The sequence below is a fragment of the Thalassophryne amazonica genome, chromosome 15, assembly GCF_902500255.1.
Source record: "Thalassophryne amazonica chromosome 15, fThaAma1.1, whole genome shotgun sequence".
In the NCBI taxonomy this organism is placed as follows: Eukaryota; Metazoa; Chordata; class Actinopteri; order Batrachoidiformes; family Batrachoididae; genus Thalassophryne; species Thalassophryne amazonica.
Genome location: NC_047117.1, coordinates 91,212,084 through 91,229,914, shown reverse-complemented (window position 1 = coordinate 91,229,914; position 17,831 = coordinate 91,212,084). Strand labels below are relative to the sequence as shown.

At 43.3% G+C, this 17,831-nt stretch overlaps 1 protein-coding gene across 3 annotated transcripts; it reads right to left on the bottom strand.

Moving 5' to 3' along the window:
• Nucleotides 1-8,314: 8,314 nt before the first annotated feature.
• On the bottom strand, nucleotides 8,315-14,862 carry si:dkey-217d24.6 (protein Wiz). Of its 3 annotated transcripts, none has more exons than XM_034188606.1 (9): nucleotides 14,745-14,862; nucleotides 13,861-13,942; nucleotides 12,863-13,288; nucleotides 12,009-12,761; nucleotides 11,514-11,867; nucleotides 10,891-11,105; nucleotides 10,569-10,782; nucleotides 10,328-10,487; nucleotides 8,315-9,229 (listed from the first exon to the last, which is right to left on the bottom strand). In XM_034188606.1, the coding sequence occupies exons 2-9, from the start codon at nucleotides 13,871-13,873 to the stop codon at nucleotides 9,082-9,084; spliced, it is 2,283 nt and encodes a 760-aa protein (XP_034044497.1). In that variant the 5' UTR covers nucleotides 13,874-13,942; nucleotides 14,745-14,862; the 3' UTR covers nucleotides 8,315-9,081. The 3 variants fall into 3 exon arrangements, with proteins under 3 accessions (XP_034044497.1, XP_034044498.1, XP_034044499.1); XM_034188607.1 differs by having other exon boundaries at nucleotides 14,813-14,856; XM_034188608.1 differs by lacking the exons at nucleotides 13,861-13,942; nucleotides 14,745-14,862 and adding an exon at nucleotides 13,618-13,839.
• Between the last annotated feature and the right edge of the window lie 2,969 nt (nucleotides 14,863-17,831).

Below are 17,831 nucleotides of genomic sequence, written 5' to 3'. Positions count from 1 at the left end.
TTTTTTTTCTCTGCTTGGTCTAAAAAGTAACCGTTACTGACTGCCACAATCTTTTTTTCTTGATTTCTTATAGTGTTTCTTAAAGCCAGAAAGTTGCCATTTGAAATGACTTTAGTTTTGTGTCATGTCTGTGATCTGCTTTTTTTCTACAAAATTAAACAACTGAATGAACATCCTCTGAGGCCGGTGATTCCATAATTTTTGCCAGGGGTTGTGTATATATATATATATATATATATATATATATATATATATACATACATTCATACATATCTACACATATATATACATATACATATATACACATATATATATATACACACACACACACACACAGTGGGAAAAATAAGTATTTGACCCCGTCAGTTTTGCAGGTTTTCCCACCTACAAAGAATGTTGAGGTCTGTAATTTTTATCGTAGGTACACTTCAACTGTGAGAGACAGAATCTAAAAAAAAAAAATCCAGTAAATCACATTGTATGATTTTTAAATAATTTGCATTTTTTTTGCATAAAATAAGTATTTGACCCCCTACAAAAACAGAGCTTAACAATTGGTACAGAAACATTTGTCTGCCATTACAGAGGTCAAACGTTTCCTGTAGTTTTCCACCAGGTTTTTACACACTGCAGCAGGGATTTTGGTCCACTCCTCCATACAGATCTTCTCTAGATCTTTCAGGTTTGGAGTTTCAGCTCCCTCCAAAGATTTTGTATTGAGTTCAGGTCTGTAGACTAGCCAGGCCACTCCAGGACCTTGAAATGCTTCTTACGGAGCCCCTCCTTAGCTGTCCTGGCTGTGTGTTTGGAGTGATTGTTATGCTGGAAGACCCAGCCATGACCCATCTTCAGTGCTCTTACTGAGGGAAGGAGGTTGTTTGCCAAAATCTCACAATACATGACTCCCATCCATCCTCCCTTCAATATGGTGCAGTCGTCCTGTCCCCTTTGCAGAAGAGCACCCCCAGAGTATGATGTTTCCACCCCCATGCTTCACGGTTGGGATGGTTTTCTTGGGGTTGTTCTCATCCTCTAAACATGGTAAGTGGAGTTGATTCCAAAAAGCTCTATTCTGGTCTCATCTGACCACATGACCTTCTCCCATGCCTCCTCTGGATCATCCAGATGGTCACTGGTGAACTTTAAATGGGCCTGGACATGTGCTGACTTGAGCAGGGGGACCTTGCTGCCCTGCAGGATTTTAAACCATGACAGCATCATGTGTTACTAATGTAATCTTTGTGACTGTGGTCCCAGCTCTCTTCAGGTCATTGACCAGGTCCTCATGTGTAGTTCTGAGCTTTCTCAGAATCATCCTTACCCCACAAAGTGAGATCTTACATGGAATCCAAGACCGAGGGAGATTGACAGTCATCTTGTGTTTCTTCTACTTTCTAATAAATAATCATGAGTTGTTGTCTTCTACCAAGCTGCTTGCCTGTTGTCCAGTAGTCCACCCCAGCCTTGTACAGGTCTACAGTTTTGTCCCTAGTGTCCTTAGACAGCTCTTTGGTCTTGGCTATGGTGGACAGGTTGGCGTTTGATTGAGTGTGTGAACAGGTGTCTCTTACACAGGTAACAAGTTCAAACAGGCCCAATTAATACAGGTAAAAAGTGCAGAATAAGAGGGCTTCTTAAAGAAAAACTAACAGGTCTGTGTGAGCCAGAATTCTTGCTGGTTGGTAGGGGTCAAATACTTGTTTTATGCAATAAAATGCTAATTAATTATTTAAAAATCATACAATGTGATTTTCTGGATTTTTTTTTTTAGATTCTGTCTCTCACAGTTGAAGTGTACCTACGATAAAAATTACAGACCTCTACATTCTTTGTAGGTGGGAAAACCATGGACACATGAACATCTTCTTGGAGTTCATTTCCATCCATCATCACAAAATTCCTGTATGATGCTGTACGGTAAAAATGTCTGAAGGAGGCAGGTCTCAAAAACTGAGCAACTGCAGGAAGGAGACCAGTGAGACATCTAGAACAACTCTGCAGAAGTTACAGGTTTCTGTGGCTGTGACTGGAGAAACTGTGTGCAGTGACTCTTTGGACCATTTCATGGTGGAAAAAATTTCCATACAGCAAAACAGATCAAATCCAGACTTAAGTCTCCCATGTGCCTTCTGGCAAACTATAACTAAAACCACATTTTTAAAAAGAAACTGTTCCACCGTGAAGCTGGATATGTATCACTGCAACGCAAGAGATAATTTAAGACCTCAAACAAACCAACTGTCCACAAAGTCTGGCCTTCTGTCATTATTCCCTTAATATTTATCCACTTATGGGACCGTTGTCATTTGCATTCAGATTGCATTTGATTGATTGTCACAATTTGCACATTTTCTCTGAAACTTGAAATTTGAATTTTTTGGCCTCAATTTATCAAAATTAATTCATTATTAGGTGCTTTTAATAGATTTTTTCCTTCCACATAATTACAGAATGTTTGATTTTGTTTGATTTTCTCATTAGCACACCATTTTCTTTTTTAAGTCAGCTAATAAAAATCAAAGCTTCTGTAGAGCCACGGGACAGAACGCCAGCTCCTTCCTTGTGTCTGGTGCACAACTGATTCAGGATCTGTGCAAAGGTCAACAGGTCAAACTGGGCCAGTTTACAGAGTGCGTGATGACACCAGCAGCACGGGTCCCAGGAGACAGTTTGTACACATCCCTGGTGTCCGGGATCAGACTGAACGCTGCAAAATAAATCAGCGTGGCAACAACCAAGGACACCGACGGCTGAACCGTGAACTCATCTCCAAAAACAACAGCTCAGGAAAAAAGTGAATCAGATAGTGTCAGTCGAACCCGTCAACAGTGTTCAGGCTCATGCAAACGTCTAAAGGTGAACCTGAATGTTGCAAATTCAATAATCTGCAAGTGTCGTGCAACACTGTGAAGGCCAAAAAAATTAATATTCAACTCAAGAATCGTGAAGGAGGAAACTCCAGATGAAACCTGGAGTCTCGGCGACATGGCTCCATCCTCTGCCAAACCCAAGACTATAAATCAGACTGGAGCTGTTGGAGAATTCATTTCCAGGCAGCAAGTCACACTCGTGCCACTCTAGCACAGAAAGAATGAAAGTTACACTGTAGCCGCCTGCTGCAGTAACGTCACCGACCAGCAACGACAAACCCATCTCCAGACAACAGGAGCAGCTTCACACCATCTCACCGAGCTAGCACAGAGGGCCATTAGATTCACTCAGCTAGGCTAATTAGCATACTGACATTTCATTTAAGACTTGGAAAAATAGGGTATTTTTTGCCAGTTTAACAGAAAACAATGTTTCATTAATAAAAACTCTTTATGGTTGAAGGGTCTCCTGCACCTTGGCTGAATCACGTGTTCTGAGTGCCCATTTTTTATTATGCTTCTATAACTGTATATGAAGAGTTCAGATGCAAAACCCAGTAAGTGTTTTTTTTTAATGGGAAAAATGCAGTTGAAAATGGAGATTTAAAGAAAACCATATTCGGAAATGCACAGACTTTCATCAATGAAAATGAAAACAGTTTGTTCAAATTCTTTCATATTTTGTACACTGATGGTCCCCTTGATAGCCAAGTACATGTTGGCCTCAATTAAAAATTTATAGTTTTGGAGATACTGGGTTTTGCATTTGAACCCTTCATATGTTCTGCTGTTTTTTTCTCTGGCAGAAATTAACAGATGATTCTTCAGACATCGCCCATGTAACATGATGACGTCAGCACAACAGAAATACTACGTGCAAACATTTAACACATCGTCCCTCACTGTGACGGATTTTCTCACATCTCGCCACTATACAAAAAACTATTACAAAAAAAAAAAAAAAAAAAACCCTAGTAAAAAAATGACTGTGAAACTTTTGTCTCAACATGAACAGGAACTGTTGGACGTTTTGCAGCCACCCAACATGTAAATACACAGAAACATTATTGTCTGTTTGGATCTGAGATCCGTTTAATGTGTTATTCTGCATAAGAAACAGAAAGCAGCTGGTAAATGTGAGCTTCATGATTTTAGGCCTTTCATAGGTCACCTGAGAGCAATAAAGGACCATAGAAAGCCAGATGGTAGAGCAGTTAATAACTGATTATCAAGTGGAGCCCGGGGGCCGGATGTGGCGCACAACCTGGCATTTTGTGGCCCCAGCAGTGTGGTGAAGAGGCGGGTGTGCTTTGTTACTGCTCAGCTTCAAATATTGTGCAACCCTGGAACTTTTATATTTATAACCTCGTGTTACCCTAATCAAGTATCACAAGGTCCTAGAAAAGAACAAGAGCAGCACTCAGACAAGATCCAGGGTTTAAATTCCTGTCATTATATCACCCCCCCCCCCCCCCACACACACACACACACGCATACACACACACACACTGCGACAGGGTTAGTGTCTCTCTTACCATCTTAGATCCTGAACTTTGAACCTGATCACACATCCATGCTGACATTTGAGCCTGATTACAGATCTTTGATAATGATCCACTGACCTCACCAAGTATTTTTGCCACCCAGTGTCGGTCTTACTTTGATGCTGTACTCAGGATCAAAGAAATCAAGATCACAGGCTCAACAAAAATCTTTACCAGTGACTTCAATTCATGATTGCGTTCATTGTGAAATTCGGGTCTGTAGAATCAGAAAAAAGTATCAAAGGCAGAATCACACTAAAAGCACCATCTTCATCATGTGCCAGCATCGGCTGAGAGACGACGCACAACCGAACTCCAGCAATCACGGGTACCCATGGCTACTCCAACACCCTCTACACGGATGCTGGTGTCCTGAGTAACCAGGTGTGGGAACGTTTCCTGTTCTTTCCACAGTATTTATCAGGTGTGGAGACACACCGGGTTTGGACACAAATGCTGGAGTCACTCGCTCACAGATGGTCGACATTCAAAGTTCTTTACTGAGAAGACAGCCGTGGTTCGGTACACAAAAAGGCAGTTAGAGATATGCAGCAGTAACCAAATCACTGGGCGAGAGGTAGAGGTCAAAAACAGGCAGGGAATTTCAAAAGCGCAGTAAGGACTCACAAAATACGCAGAAGAAAGGCTGGAAGCAAAGGCACACAGCACAACAATCTGGCAAAATAGAAGGTACGAAGAGAGACTTAAATAAGTTGGTGATCAGCTGGTGATGGAAAGCAGGTGTGAGCAATCAGGGCGGGGAACAAGTAGAAGTGACACACCCACCACCAAATACCCAGGTGACAGTCACAAGCACATAACCACAAGACCCCAAGCAACAAATAAAAGATAGAGCAAAAGCAACAATACAAAACAAGATTACAGAACCACCCGTCTGACAGTATTAAGTCAGAGACTAGCTCAACTCTAGCTTGTAGCAGTGACCAGAAATTTGGGGCCGACCTTCAAGTCGACACTGGCTTAGCAGTGGAATGTCCTCGTATATTTGCTTGAGTGTCAGATGTGAGGACATTGACAGGTTCTGTATCCTTCTGAGGAGATTTGCAGAGCAGCCATCTAAACACACGTGTAGTCGGACATTAAGTGTCCAGGTTTCTGAGCCGTACGTCAAAACTGTTTCTACGACCGTATTGAATAGATCAGTTTTAAGGCTGTTCGAAAGATCTGGTGGCCAGATTTTGTCCATCTTATTGCAGGCTGCCCAAACCTGTGCCTTACAAGTCTTAAAATCCTTCCCAGAGTCCATGATCCATGAGCCCAGGTATTTGAAATCATCAACATGCTTCAATGAGAAACCAGATTTGACAGACAGCTAAAGGTAGTAAAGATAAATTCTGTCTTGCCTCAGCATCGGTAACAGAGCTTGATGACATAGCAACTGAGATCTGTAGTGTTGTTGTCGGGTGTCTACGGCTTGTTCTAGGTTTGACAAACACTCTGTTGTGTACAACAGTGCAGGATGCCACAGACGACTTCAAATGTCGGTCTGGCGTGGCAACTCTTGTCATGTTGTTGTAGTAAAAAGCTCTGATGGCCTTGATTATCTTATCAGGAATTCCGTAAAGGGCAAGAATTTCAAACATGAGTTCAAGTTGATCAAGCTGAAAGACTTTTTAAAGTCGACAAAGCTCCCTGTTTTTCCATTTCCTTAATAACTCTGTATAGACAAAAGATTTAAGAGAGGGTAGATCATCCCCTCTGGAAGCCCTTTTGGTTTCTACAGTGTAGTGGGTCTAGAACAGGAACAAGCCTGTTGAGAATCATCTCGTACCATTTAGCTGCTGTAGCAGTTAGAAAAATTCCACTGGGGTTTTTGTGAAGCGTCAGATTTCCATTCTTTAGGATCAGGATAATGTTGGAAGTAACCCAGAGTGGTGGAACTTTGAGTGAAGTAAATACGTTGTCGCAGATATCGAGAACATGATGTAAGTTAGAGTCTTAACAGATCACGGGTGGAATGTTGTCGGGACCTGGGGTTGTTCTTGTTAGCTATTCCTGATGTTACAACCTTCAACTGTGAAAGGACATGAGTTGATATTAAGTTAGTCAGCAATTTGGATCTTTGGAACATTAGGCGTAACGGCGAACGACTCTCCAAGGAGTTTCTGAAAGTGCTTAGCCTGATGGTCACTTCTTTGGAGTATCTCCTATAACGGTAACTGAGGGTTTAGCCTTCCTGACAGTTTTCCTTCCAGCAGCGTGTTGATAGGACTGTTGGAGATGTTTGATGTTGATCTTCCCTTGGATGGAGTCAGTTGTGACCCATTCTTCTTCTTGCATATGAGTGTTGTAAAGCTCATCCAACAATGTCGGCCAGGTGTTGAAGCCATCTCTCCATATCGTCATCTATAGTTGTAAGGTCGTGATGGGTGGAGGGAGGGTGAAGGATCTTACATTCACCCAGTATGTGAGCAGCGGTCTGGGCCTTGCATGAAGCTGATTGTTTCAATCCCCATCGATGCATATCTGCACCAAAACGACCCACTCTGGCTCTGAGACAATTTAAGGTTACCCACAAACTAGAAGACAGGATTTCCTGGTGGCTACTCTATTCCTGGCAGAAGGGTTTTGTTTGTATCTATTGTTTGCATTTGCTAGTTTCATACGTGCAACTTTGATGGAATCATAAGAGTTGATAGAACTTATATATTTTTTCCATTTTCTTGGGAGAGTGTCAACTGCCACCTCTTCTACACAGGAGGAAATCAGGGTCTATTTCTCACTTGGAGTGACGTTTTTGGGGCATAGTAAGGAAAATTAAACAGAGTGTGGATTGCAAAGAGAGGTCTTGAGCTTGAGTGATGCAAACCCAATGGGCTTGCTTGACTGGATCTGATTTAAGTCTCTTTGAGCATTGCAAGCTTAGATTCAAAGTTTCAGATATGATTCTGTGATATGTTCATATGACTGTTCCTCACACGGCTGATTCATTTCTTCCCAATTAATTTGTAGTCCAGTTGGGTACGAGTTCCTGAAGGATGCTGGAAGGGCCACACCTTCACTGGAGGGTTCATGAGACGGGTGTTCATGGCTATAAGACCTAAGTGTCATGAAATCAATCAGTTTTTCACCTTTCCGATTTGTCTCAATGTCGTATGAGAAAAGGATGTCAGGGACTTGGGGGTAAAACAACACAGATAAAAGGCAGGATCAAAGGATCCAAATCAAAGAAAGCAAGATCAAAGGTAAGATCCACTTTATGGTCCAGATTTGCACCAAAATGTAATCCACTCTTCCTCGACCTACACCTCGTCGCACGGCAAAGAATCCTTTAATGTCTTTAATCTTTACAGTCTTAAATACATGAAAATTCATTTTGTAAAAAAAAAAACAAAAAACAAAACAAAACATTAATTTCACTTCATTAATATACAGGCGCTCCTACATTTCAACCCTCAAGAAAATAATATAAATGTTACAAAGTTACAGAGAGAAAGAGAGAAAAAAGAGTGTATTTAATTCACTGATGAAATATGATCACGCAGACAACCAACCCCCAATCAACACTAAGGCCGCGCCTCCAGCGGCCGCGTGGCCTTGAGCTCGCTGACTTATTTCAAAGGTTTCATGCTGCCGGCGTCTGAAAGCTTAAAACGAGATGAGTCTGACATGATGATAGGAAGGTGAAAGGATGAAAGCAGATGAAAATATGTTTCCTGAGAAAAACAAGCATTTATAGCAGTCGATATTTGTTTGATGATAAACACTTTGTCTGAGAAATCAGCACAATAAACACAGAAAACAAAAAAAACCCATTTAATTTAAAAAACTGACATTTCTATGGATATTTGAAAAATAATTTTTATTTTTTTAATTATACAACAGATATTAACTGAACTGTACTTTGTAAAGCCCTGTGAGTTACCCCCCCACCAGACAACCTTTAAAACCAACAGTAAGGGCAAAAGATCCTCCTTTAATCCAACTTTAAAGCACTCTTTACTGGGGTCACATACAGAACGCCATCAGCTCGCTGGCTACTGGTTCATGAAGCAATGAGACGTGGTTCAGGTCACAGTCGGTTCAGGTTCTTTATGACTCTCAGTTTATTGCTCGTTAAGAGCCGCCACGGCTTGGCAGCAAATCAAAGGGATCGCAAACACTCAGTTCATTAACACACAACTCGAAGCAACTGTGTGAAGCCAATGAAGCTTTGTTTAAGAATATTCGGATCTCATGCTTCACGTAACAGATTTGGTTTTTAATGATCATGGCTGCTGGTCGATCAGAGATCAAGTTGCTTCTAGAACACTGACGAGTTAAAACATGTTTCATATACACATAAAAATGATAATTTAGATATTTTTTTTAAAAGATGTAAAAATAGTACATGTAGTTGGTTCATAGTTACATCTGTAAAAACATGATACAGTTTTACAACTGAAACATTTTTTTTCGGGTTTGACAGAAAAATAACCGCTGACAACTGACAGTATAAAGTTTTTTTTTTTTTTTTTAAATAAACAAGGACACAGTCCAGAATTCTGAGTGACAAAACTGAGTAACAGCAGACAAACAAAGTCCATGTGTCACATTGTGTTTTCTGCCCTCTACAGGACATAAAGAGAGTTTCACTTCACTGATTGTGTCTGTACTTTGACCTGACCTGACATTTGAAGCTGGAAGTCCAGAGGTGTATCAGACGGCTACGGGGTGGACGAGCGCTGCCGCCGGAGGAGGAGACGAAGACGACGACTCTTTGCCTTTGTAGCCGAGTCCCAGGATGTGTTTCTGCAGGTGTGTGATCCACTCCTCTTGACCGACAGAGGCCCCTGGAACACTTTCTCACAGAACCTGAACAGGACAGAGAAGGCTGTGAACCCATCTCAGTCAACTCAGACAAACCTGGATCTAGATTTAAAGTGAACTGATTCTGTCAGACCTGCGTTAGACCATCAGAGCTCTGGGCTCTAGTCTCAGGACAACCCGACTCTGCTACTACAGCGCCGATAAAAAGTATAATCCTTACAAGATATTCCACGTTTTTTTTATTTTTTTTACTGTTTTATGACTTGAAGGCCAGAAGGAGAGACCAGTGAGGGAAGCCACCAAGACATTCTGTTCTGAAGATATTCTGGGCTTCTGTGGTTAAAGAAAATGCAATAAGAACTTTTATTTATTGTATTACCCGTTAAAGAGCTTCCTGATGAAGTGTGCGACTGTACAGTAGGCTTCATATCTGGTCCTCAGTCCAGCCTCGTCTGTCTCGAAACCCTCTCCTTCAGCCTTTGGTATGAATCGCTCCCTTTGATGTTATCCAGCATCATTATTCTTTTCCTCCCTCGTGGCCATTTTCGTTCCAACCTTCCCCCAATGGCATCTTTCAGTAATCCATCATGACTAAGGATATGTCCTGTCTACTTCTTTTCCTTTCCTTAGAGGTCTTGATTCATTCCTTTCCTCACCTCCTTTCTCAAATACCTTATTGCTAAATAACTTTCAACCCACTTATGTTTCAAGTCTTAAGACATCTGCTGTATGTATAGATGCGGATTTTCTTAAAAAAGAACATGCAAAATTTCAGCTGCAATTTGCCAGAAGCAACATGGGAAACCTGAGTCTAGATCTGATCTGCTTCCCTGTTTTAAAATCCTTCTGTACTCCAACGTGATGCTGTGAACGGGGATGACAGAGGCAAAAGTTGCACTAATCCCAGTTTCTCCACTCACATCCACAGAATCCCATAATTCCTTTAGTGCTGTCTGGGAGTCCTGTGGCTTACCTTATTGTCTCCTTCTAATGTGGTCACTCAGTTTTAGACCACTGAGTTACTGCACAGTACCACAGTTTGTGTTTGTAAACATAAGACAAAGTAAAGTTTTGTACTTTCCTCATATCATCCCGACTTTTTCTGATTTAGCTTCTTTTTTGTTTTGTTTTTTTTTGACTGACCTGCACTTGAGCGAGTATATTTTTCCCACAAATGTGACCAGAGGCGTAAGCGGGGGCTTTGGCAGGAGAGCCGGGATGTTTCCAGAACGTGGCGTTTGCTGTGAGCTGCCAGTTCGATGTTCTCTCCCTGCAGCTGTGGCACGTTTTGGAGGATGATGGCCTGAAAAGCACCACAAGGACTCATGAAGTTTCAGGCAAACACAGGATGCGTTTGTACGACTCTAACAGGGTGGCGGCTCACCCCTCGGGGAGTGCATGCCGTGGTCACTGTGGCCCGCCTTCGTCTGTGCGCAGCTCTCTGGTTGGTTCAGAGGGGCTTCAGTTGAGTCCGCGGTGATAGTCGCCTTGTTGCCGGTCCCGCTGTGCTCTGGCTGTTGTCCCAAAGATTTCATGGTTCCGCCAGGCGTTCTGTCTGTGCCGCTGGATTTAGAGGTGGAGCCGGCGGCTCTGGTACCCTGAAGAGCATGAATAATAAAAGTGCACGCTGTCATCGAGCTTCTGCATTCAAATTTAAATGAGATTTTTGTTGGACTTTAAAAACAAAACAAAAACCAACAACCAACCTTTTTGATATACAGTGTCCCCATCTGGTAGCGTCGGGTCACTTCGGCCACCTTGGTAGGATTCTTCCGGATCAGCTCACTGAGCAGATCGATCGGCGACCTCGCCCCATCGACCTTCCACTCAAACAAACCCATCTGTCGCAGGTGAGCGCGCGCGTGACTGGCCAGAGCCTTACGGTTCTCAAAGTAAAACCCACAGAGCTCACAGCACGTGTCTGACGAAAAGACAAAAAGAGAGACAGCTGTTACCACAGCAGAGAGCATCGCGAGGACGAGAGAGAGAGTTACGGAGGGAGGAAAGTGTCACCAGAAAGGAAACACAAATCAGTTGCCGGGCAAAAACAGAAACAAATTAGTAAGACTGACAGGCAGCTCAGTCCAACATTTTGAGGCGGCTAGAGTTTGAAAAGCAGGAAACCCACAGCTTTTAAAACGGGCGGGCGGTACCAGTGACCTTTAGCCTGAGGACCTCAAAACACAAGTGGACTTCAGATGAGCCTGCAACACTATAAACGTTCAAATCAGAATTTTCTGATAGACAGACGGCACCCAGAGGGAGGCACCCTCATGAATTTGAAGGTCGAAGACGACGTGTGGCGGCTTCTCGGGTACTTCAGGCTTACCGAGTGGCAACGGTGCAGATTTGCTGGAAGCCGGCTTGTCCTTCATGGAATAGTCGATGGGCGACGTGCACGGACTGCTGGGTGTGTCTCCTGGCGGCACAACGCTCACAGGCCTCTTTGAGCTCAGAGGGGAGGATGAAGTCTTCGCTGATGTCAGCACCTCACCGAGCCCCGGCTCACTGGCTTTATAGCCACGCTTCATGACCTCATTGAGGAGATCGATAGGAGACGTCCTGACAGACCAGGTGATGCCGAGCTGGCGCAGGTGAGCGCGCACGTGGCATGACAAGGCTTTGCGAGTGTCAAACAGCATTCCACAGAAGTCACAAAGCACTGAGGGTATGGACGCCACATCTGTGGGCGAGAGACGACAGATATAAAGGAGGAAGTACAAACTTTAAGATCTGTTTTTAAAACTCCCGCTGAGCCACATTAACTTCTGAAAAGGCAAAACACTTGTTTTTGGACAACAAAAGTCAGTGCGACCTGTTTTACCTGCATTCAGAGACTTTGGAGCGGGGTGCGAACCGCTTCCTGCACTGTCCGCTAAAACAACCATGTCATCGTCGTCCAGGGGCTCAGGCTTGGGCGTCCTGAGGAGCGGGTCCACTGCCAGCCGAAAGCCTTTCTTGGCCTTTGGTGCCCGGTTGAGAGCTACAGGGGGAGAGTGAGGTGACTTTGCAGGACCTGGACTGCGGGATGGGAAAGAAAAGGGAGACTGGGATTTGCCAGGAGGCAGAGACAAAGCAAGAGAAGGCACTGCAGATAAGTTCATGGCGCTGTTAGGTTTGGGGGGGTATACACCCTCGAGCACGCCACTTTTAACCAGTTCCTGGACAGTATCGATCGCAGAGCCTTTTTCCAACAAGTCGATCACTCCCAGCTGACGTAGGTGGGACCGCGAATGGCTGGACAATCCTTTCCGATGCTCAAATACCTCCCCGCACAGAACACAGGTGCAGTCTAAACTTTTGGGTTTTTTGCTGGGGGGAGGTCCAGGTGGAGAGGACACACCTGAGGGACGTTTGGAGGAGGAGCTTGGGGGGTTTTGTCGCTCTTGGCTGATAGGCTGGGGGTCTTCTTCTGCTACCATCTGGTAGAGGAACTCAACAGGACTCCCCCGGATCTCGCTGTCAGGGATCCCAATCTGCCGCAGGTGGGACCGAGCGTGACTGGACAGACCTTTACGTGTCTCATACCAACAGCCACAGAGTTCGCACACATGAACTTCCTCTTTTGTGTTGGACGCTGTGAAAGAGGAGGGAGAAGAGCAGACCATCAGAATGACACCTCAATGTCATATTCAGTCACATGACCTGCACAGTAAAGCTGGCGAGTTACTGTTATACCTAAAGTGATGGGGGCGTCGGTTTCCAGCGGTGCCCACAGTGGTTTGGTCGGGGTCAGGTGAAGGTCTGATGAGGAGCTGCTGCCTTCATTCATTCGAGACGCGACCGGTCTAACAGCAGAGGAAGACGAGGGCGGAGCCAAAGCTGTCTCCTCCTTTATTTCAGCTGGAGATTCTTCACCCGCCACCTTTTGTGGGGTCACTATGCCTGAACTCCCCATCAACCCAACAGCTGGGGAATCCCGCTTGCCTGTGGGGAAGGTTCCATCGCTGTCTTGGACCAGCTGGTAGAGCAGCTCGATGGGTGTGCCACTGTTTTCTGAAGCTGCCACTCCAAGTTGCCGAAGATGCAGGCGGGCGTGGCTGGATAACCCCTTGCGTGACTCAAAGTAAGTCCCACAGACCTTACACATCACTGTCGACTCCGCTGTTGTGAGAAGCAGAAGTAAAGAAAACAGGACAAGTACATAATGTACTAAATTGAAAAATAAACCTCTAGTTTCCGATTCTTCAAGAGGCGATGTTCTAAAATTTAACAAAACCACAACTCCTCACAACCTTGTGGAGAGGATTTTATCAGAATATCACCAAAAAGCTGACACTTCTTCACTCTCTCTCAAAATTTGTGTGGTTCTGAAGCTACATGTGGTTTTAATGAAGTTGCTTGCACTGCCTTCATTTCCAAATGTGATGTTTAGTGGCCAACAAACCCAGTGTTTAGTGGCCAACAAACCTTATATTTAGTGGCCAACAAACCTGACGTCTGGTGGCCACCACTGCTTGTAGCTAACCCTGGAAGTCGAATGTCACCAAAACGTTTCACTGCAACTTAAAAATAGGATGAAAACTGCACTTGTCCTTCTATGGAAAGCAATTTACAGAAGAAAAAAAAAATCAATTGCACAGAGAAAGACCAACTTTTATGTATTTCAATAATTCCTTACTTGTGAGATTAAACTTTTTCTGTTCCAAAAACACAAGTCACATGATAAACTTTACCTTGTAAATCCATGTATGAACTGGTTAACGTCAAGGCTGACTTCTTGTTTATGGAGGAACTGGGGAAACTTCTGCTGGTCCTCTGTGATCATGTGGAGGAAGAAAACAAAATTAAAAGATTTTACCAGTGTCAAACCAAAATCAAGCAAGCAAAATCAAGAACTAATGAAGCTTTTCTGGATGAAGAACAAAACATCTCCAGAAACCAAAACTGGTCCACCTGACAGCCTCAACCTACGTGGACACAAGCCCAAAACAATATGAAGATATGACACAAAACAGATGTATCCTGATCCAAACGCTGATCAACAGCTGGAGAGATGATCAACAATCAAATGAAGTTATGTAGTAATTTTAATAGACATGAATGAATCACAAGAGATGCAATATGTGGATAAAGGACACTTTATATGATCTGAAACAACCCCTACAAAACTACAGGGTATATACAAAACAAAAGGAAAAAAACAAAAAGGATTTAAACAAATATGATTCACAAATAATAACTGTAGCTTAACTGCAGTTTGCTTTTATTTCACTAAACAGAATTAAAAATTTCCAAACATAAACTAAAAAACAAAAAAAAAAAGAAAAATCACACAAAACCCAAAGATCAGTCACGTGATTAGCCTGACAGTACACAGCTCTAACACTAGGCGGCGCACTAACACTTTACAACAACACTTTACCGACTTTTTTTTTTTTACTTTTTCAAAAACTGATGTTTCAAAAGCTTCAAAAAGGCCTTAACCGTTTTGAACCATGGTTCGAACGCCCCGAACAAGAAAAGCTCCATATAGCTTCCTTCACGCGCACCTTTACATTCGTTCTGAAAGCTTTTATTTGTTAATGTTTTCTCTTTTATTTCGTAAAATCGTGACTACCTGTCCATTACATGCCGTCGCATCAAGGTCATACTTCGATTGTGATGGAGAAATAAAACTTGATTTACCTAAAACCCGTCAACAAGCAACCTTAAACAAGCACAACGCCAAAATCAGCGGAAACGCTGCTTTACACATCCCAACTTCCTGCAACGCCATGCCCTTCACAATAAAAGCCCTAATGTTGAATTAATGTTGAATGTTGCTGGTGCCCTCTAAAGGTCACAAGCTTCGACGGTCCACGATGGCAGGACATTTCCTAATTCCGATTTATCTTTTATTCTTATGTGTCCTGGCTGGTAGCAGGACTGACACTCTAGAAACAATAAAACACTTTAAAAAGTTGGACGCCTGCACTCCCTGTTAGTAAGTCTTGTTGCTGCCTTCCATTGCAGGTCATGAATGGGATGGAGGGAAACCATTTGGGAGCTTGGAAATCTGCATTGCAATTACTCTTTGAAGTCAGTAGTCCTGGAAGTGGCCAGATCTTGCTGGGTGGGTAGACGTTTTGGTCTGGTCTCTTAAGAGGACTGCATATAGCACTTTTCCACCTGCATTAGATGCGCAAAGCTCTTTACACATCAATGCCTGACATCCACCCTGATGTCAGGCTGCTGCCATGCAAGGCACCCACTACACACCCGGAGCAACTAGGGGATTAAGGACCTTGCCCAAGGGCCCTTAGTGATTTTTCAGTCAGGCTGGGATTTGAACCGAGGATCCTCTGGTCTAAAGCCCAATGCTTTAGCCACTACTAGAGTCTAGTGGTGTCCAAACTATTCCAGAAAGGGCAGGTTTTAATTGCAGCCACTGACTCCAGCAGGTGATTTCACTGATTAACATCCCTTTGAGCAGATGGGATGAGTTACCCAATGGTTCATGGAACCCAATGGTTCATGGAACCCAATGGTTCATGGAACCCAATGGTTCATGGGACCTTGTCCTTTGAGATTGAAAGACGTCTGTTCTTATGGAGTCATGAGGTTGCTGACAGACATGTTTGGGGATGCCGATATCTTTGCAGGATAACAAAGGTCTAAGTTCTTAAGTGTTGCTGTATAGTTGTGAGATTTGAGGTCTAATCTTTGGGGTAGCGACTAGATGTCTTTGGTACTAAGTCTCTCTGGAGAATCCTTGAGTATCACTGGAATGAATTTGTATCAAACAAAGTCTGACTTGTGCTGTGAGAAAATATCAGCTATGGTACTACGGCCAAGAGGAAGATCCAGAGTGCAAATAGCAATACCTGTGGATCACCTGACCACAGCAAATAAATGGCTCCATTTCAGAGGTGGGGACAGACCAATGGTCCGCCTGATTGGTAACCAGGACCCAGGGTCTACAGCACCAGCACCAGCACTCACTCACTCACTCACTCACTCACTCACTCACTCACTCACTCACTCACTCACTCACTCACTCACTCACCTTCAACCGCTTCTCAGCAGGAGACCCCAAACTTCCCTTTCTCGTGCCACATTAACCACCTCTGACTGAAGGATCCTGAGGTGTTCCCAGGCCAGTGTGGAGATATAATCTCTCCATCCTTACAAAAAAGTTCAATAGGTTTCTATAAGATTCTATAGAGGACTTATAGCTTTCTATAGAACACCTATAGACACACGATCTACAGGGGTCTTGGCCTATAGAGACCGATAGCATTCTACAGCCATAAGGACCTATAGGCGCCATTGTTTATACATAGAAACCTATAGGTTTTTATAGACATGCCAGCATATAGAAACACCATATTAATCAATTCTGGCATTTTACTCAAATTTAGCCGATAAATTATCTGATAGGAAAAAATGTGGAATTTGGATGAAAATGTTGTGTGTTGGGGGGGTTTGGCTGGACATTTTAGTGTTCTTTTCTTTTCTTTGCTCTCCAGGTGGTATGCAAACTGATTTATTGTCTGTGGAGAAGGTGCTGGCAGAAGAGTCCTTCACCCTCATGAACGTGATATGCAGCACCTGTGGATGATGCTCACGTGCAACCTTAAAGACTTTCAGCTGAAGCAGATAATGAGATGGCGTTCTGCATTTAAGCCATGTGTGATTCAAGCAGAATTGCCGGGAACTCGACCTTGTGATGTTCGTTTGTGAGACGCTGAGGACCGTGCCTGGGTTTGACACATCGTGCCTGTGAAGGAGGACGGGTGAGGGACACATGCTGTCAGCACACATCAGAGGTGATTTGATTGTCTGAATAATTGTTAACAGTAATTTGGTATTTTGTTACGCAGTATATGTGAATATTGATGAGAGTTGTGCAGCAGCTTCTCACGGCCGTGGCGTGCGGACAGATGATCCTCCACCTGTTGTGAGAAGCTGCTCATTTACATAAAGCTTAAATTCAGACCTGAATGTGTTGCTGATAGTGTGTGCCTTTGAAGGATATTAGTTGTAGCTGCTGACTTACCTCACCTTTTCTATCCTTCACAGAGTCGGTTTGTCGTGTCCACCTGGGGGGTGTTTGGCGGTGAACGTGGGTCCAGAGGCGCCGGGCTTCGAACCCTTTGGGCGCTGGAGAGCGCGCCGTCCTTCACTCCGCCAGACAGACGCGTTTTATGTTTGTACACCGAGTATTGCACAAAAGGGGGAAAATAAATTGTTTTGTTATTGGAACCGCTTTCTGGTTATTTTAGCGCTGGGTTCAGTCAGATGCAGGTCCGCTCCTCAACCCGCGTCGACACATAACAGAAAAACAGATTGTTCTATTTTGTCTGCATATGTTTATGCAATATAATGTTGCCACTGTACTAGCAAGGAGACATTACTTTTTGTTCACGCCTTGGGGCAACTGTTTGTTGTGATTTGGCGCTATATAAAAAAAAAGTTGATTGATTGATTGATTGATTGTTCACCTGTAACTATAATTTATTTGAGAAGTGTGTATATACACACCACACTTATACACAAGCAGACATAAAAGGCAAAGTATAAAAACGTTACACAACATTATTACAAAATCAACAATATCTTTTATTACAAATTCAAAATTATTAAATGTATATACATAATCACATATATCATTTTCTTTGTAGAACCATGGAACTTGGAAACTGCAGTATCATCAAACACAAGT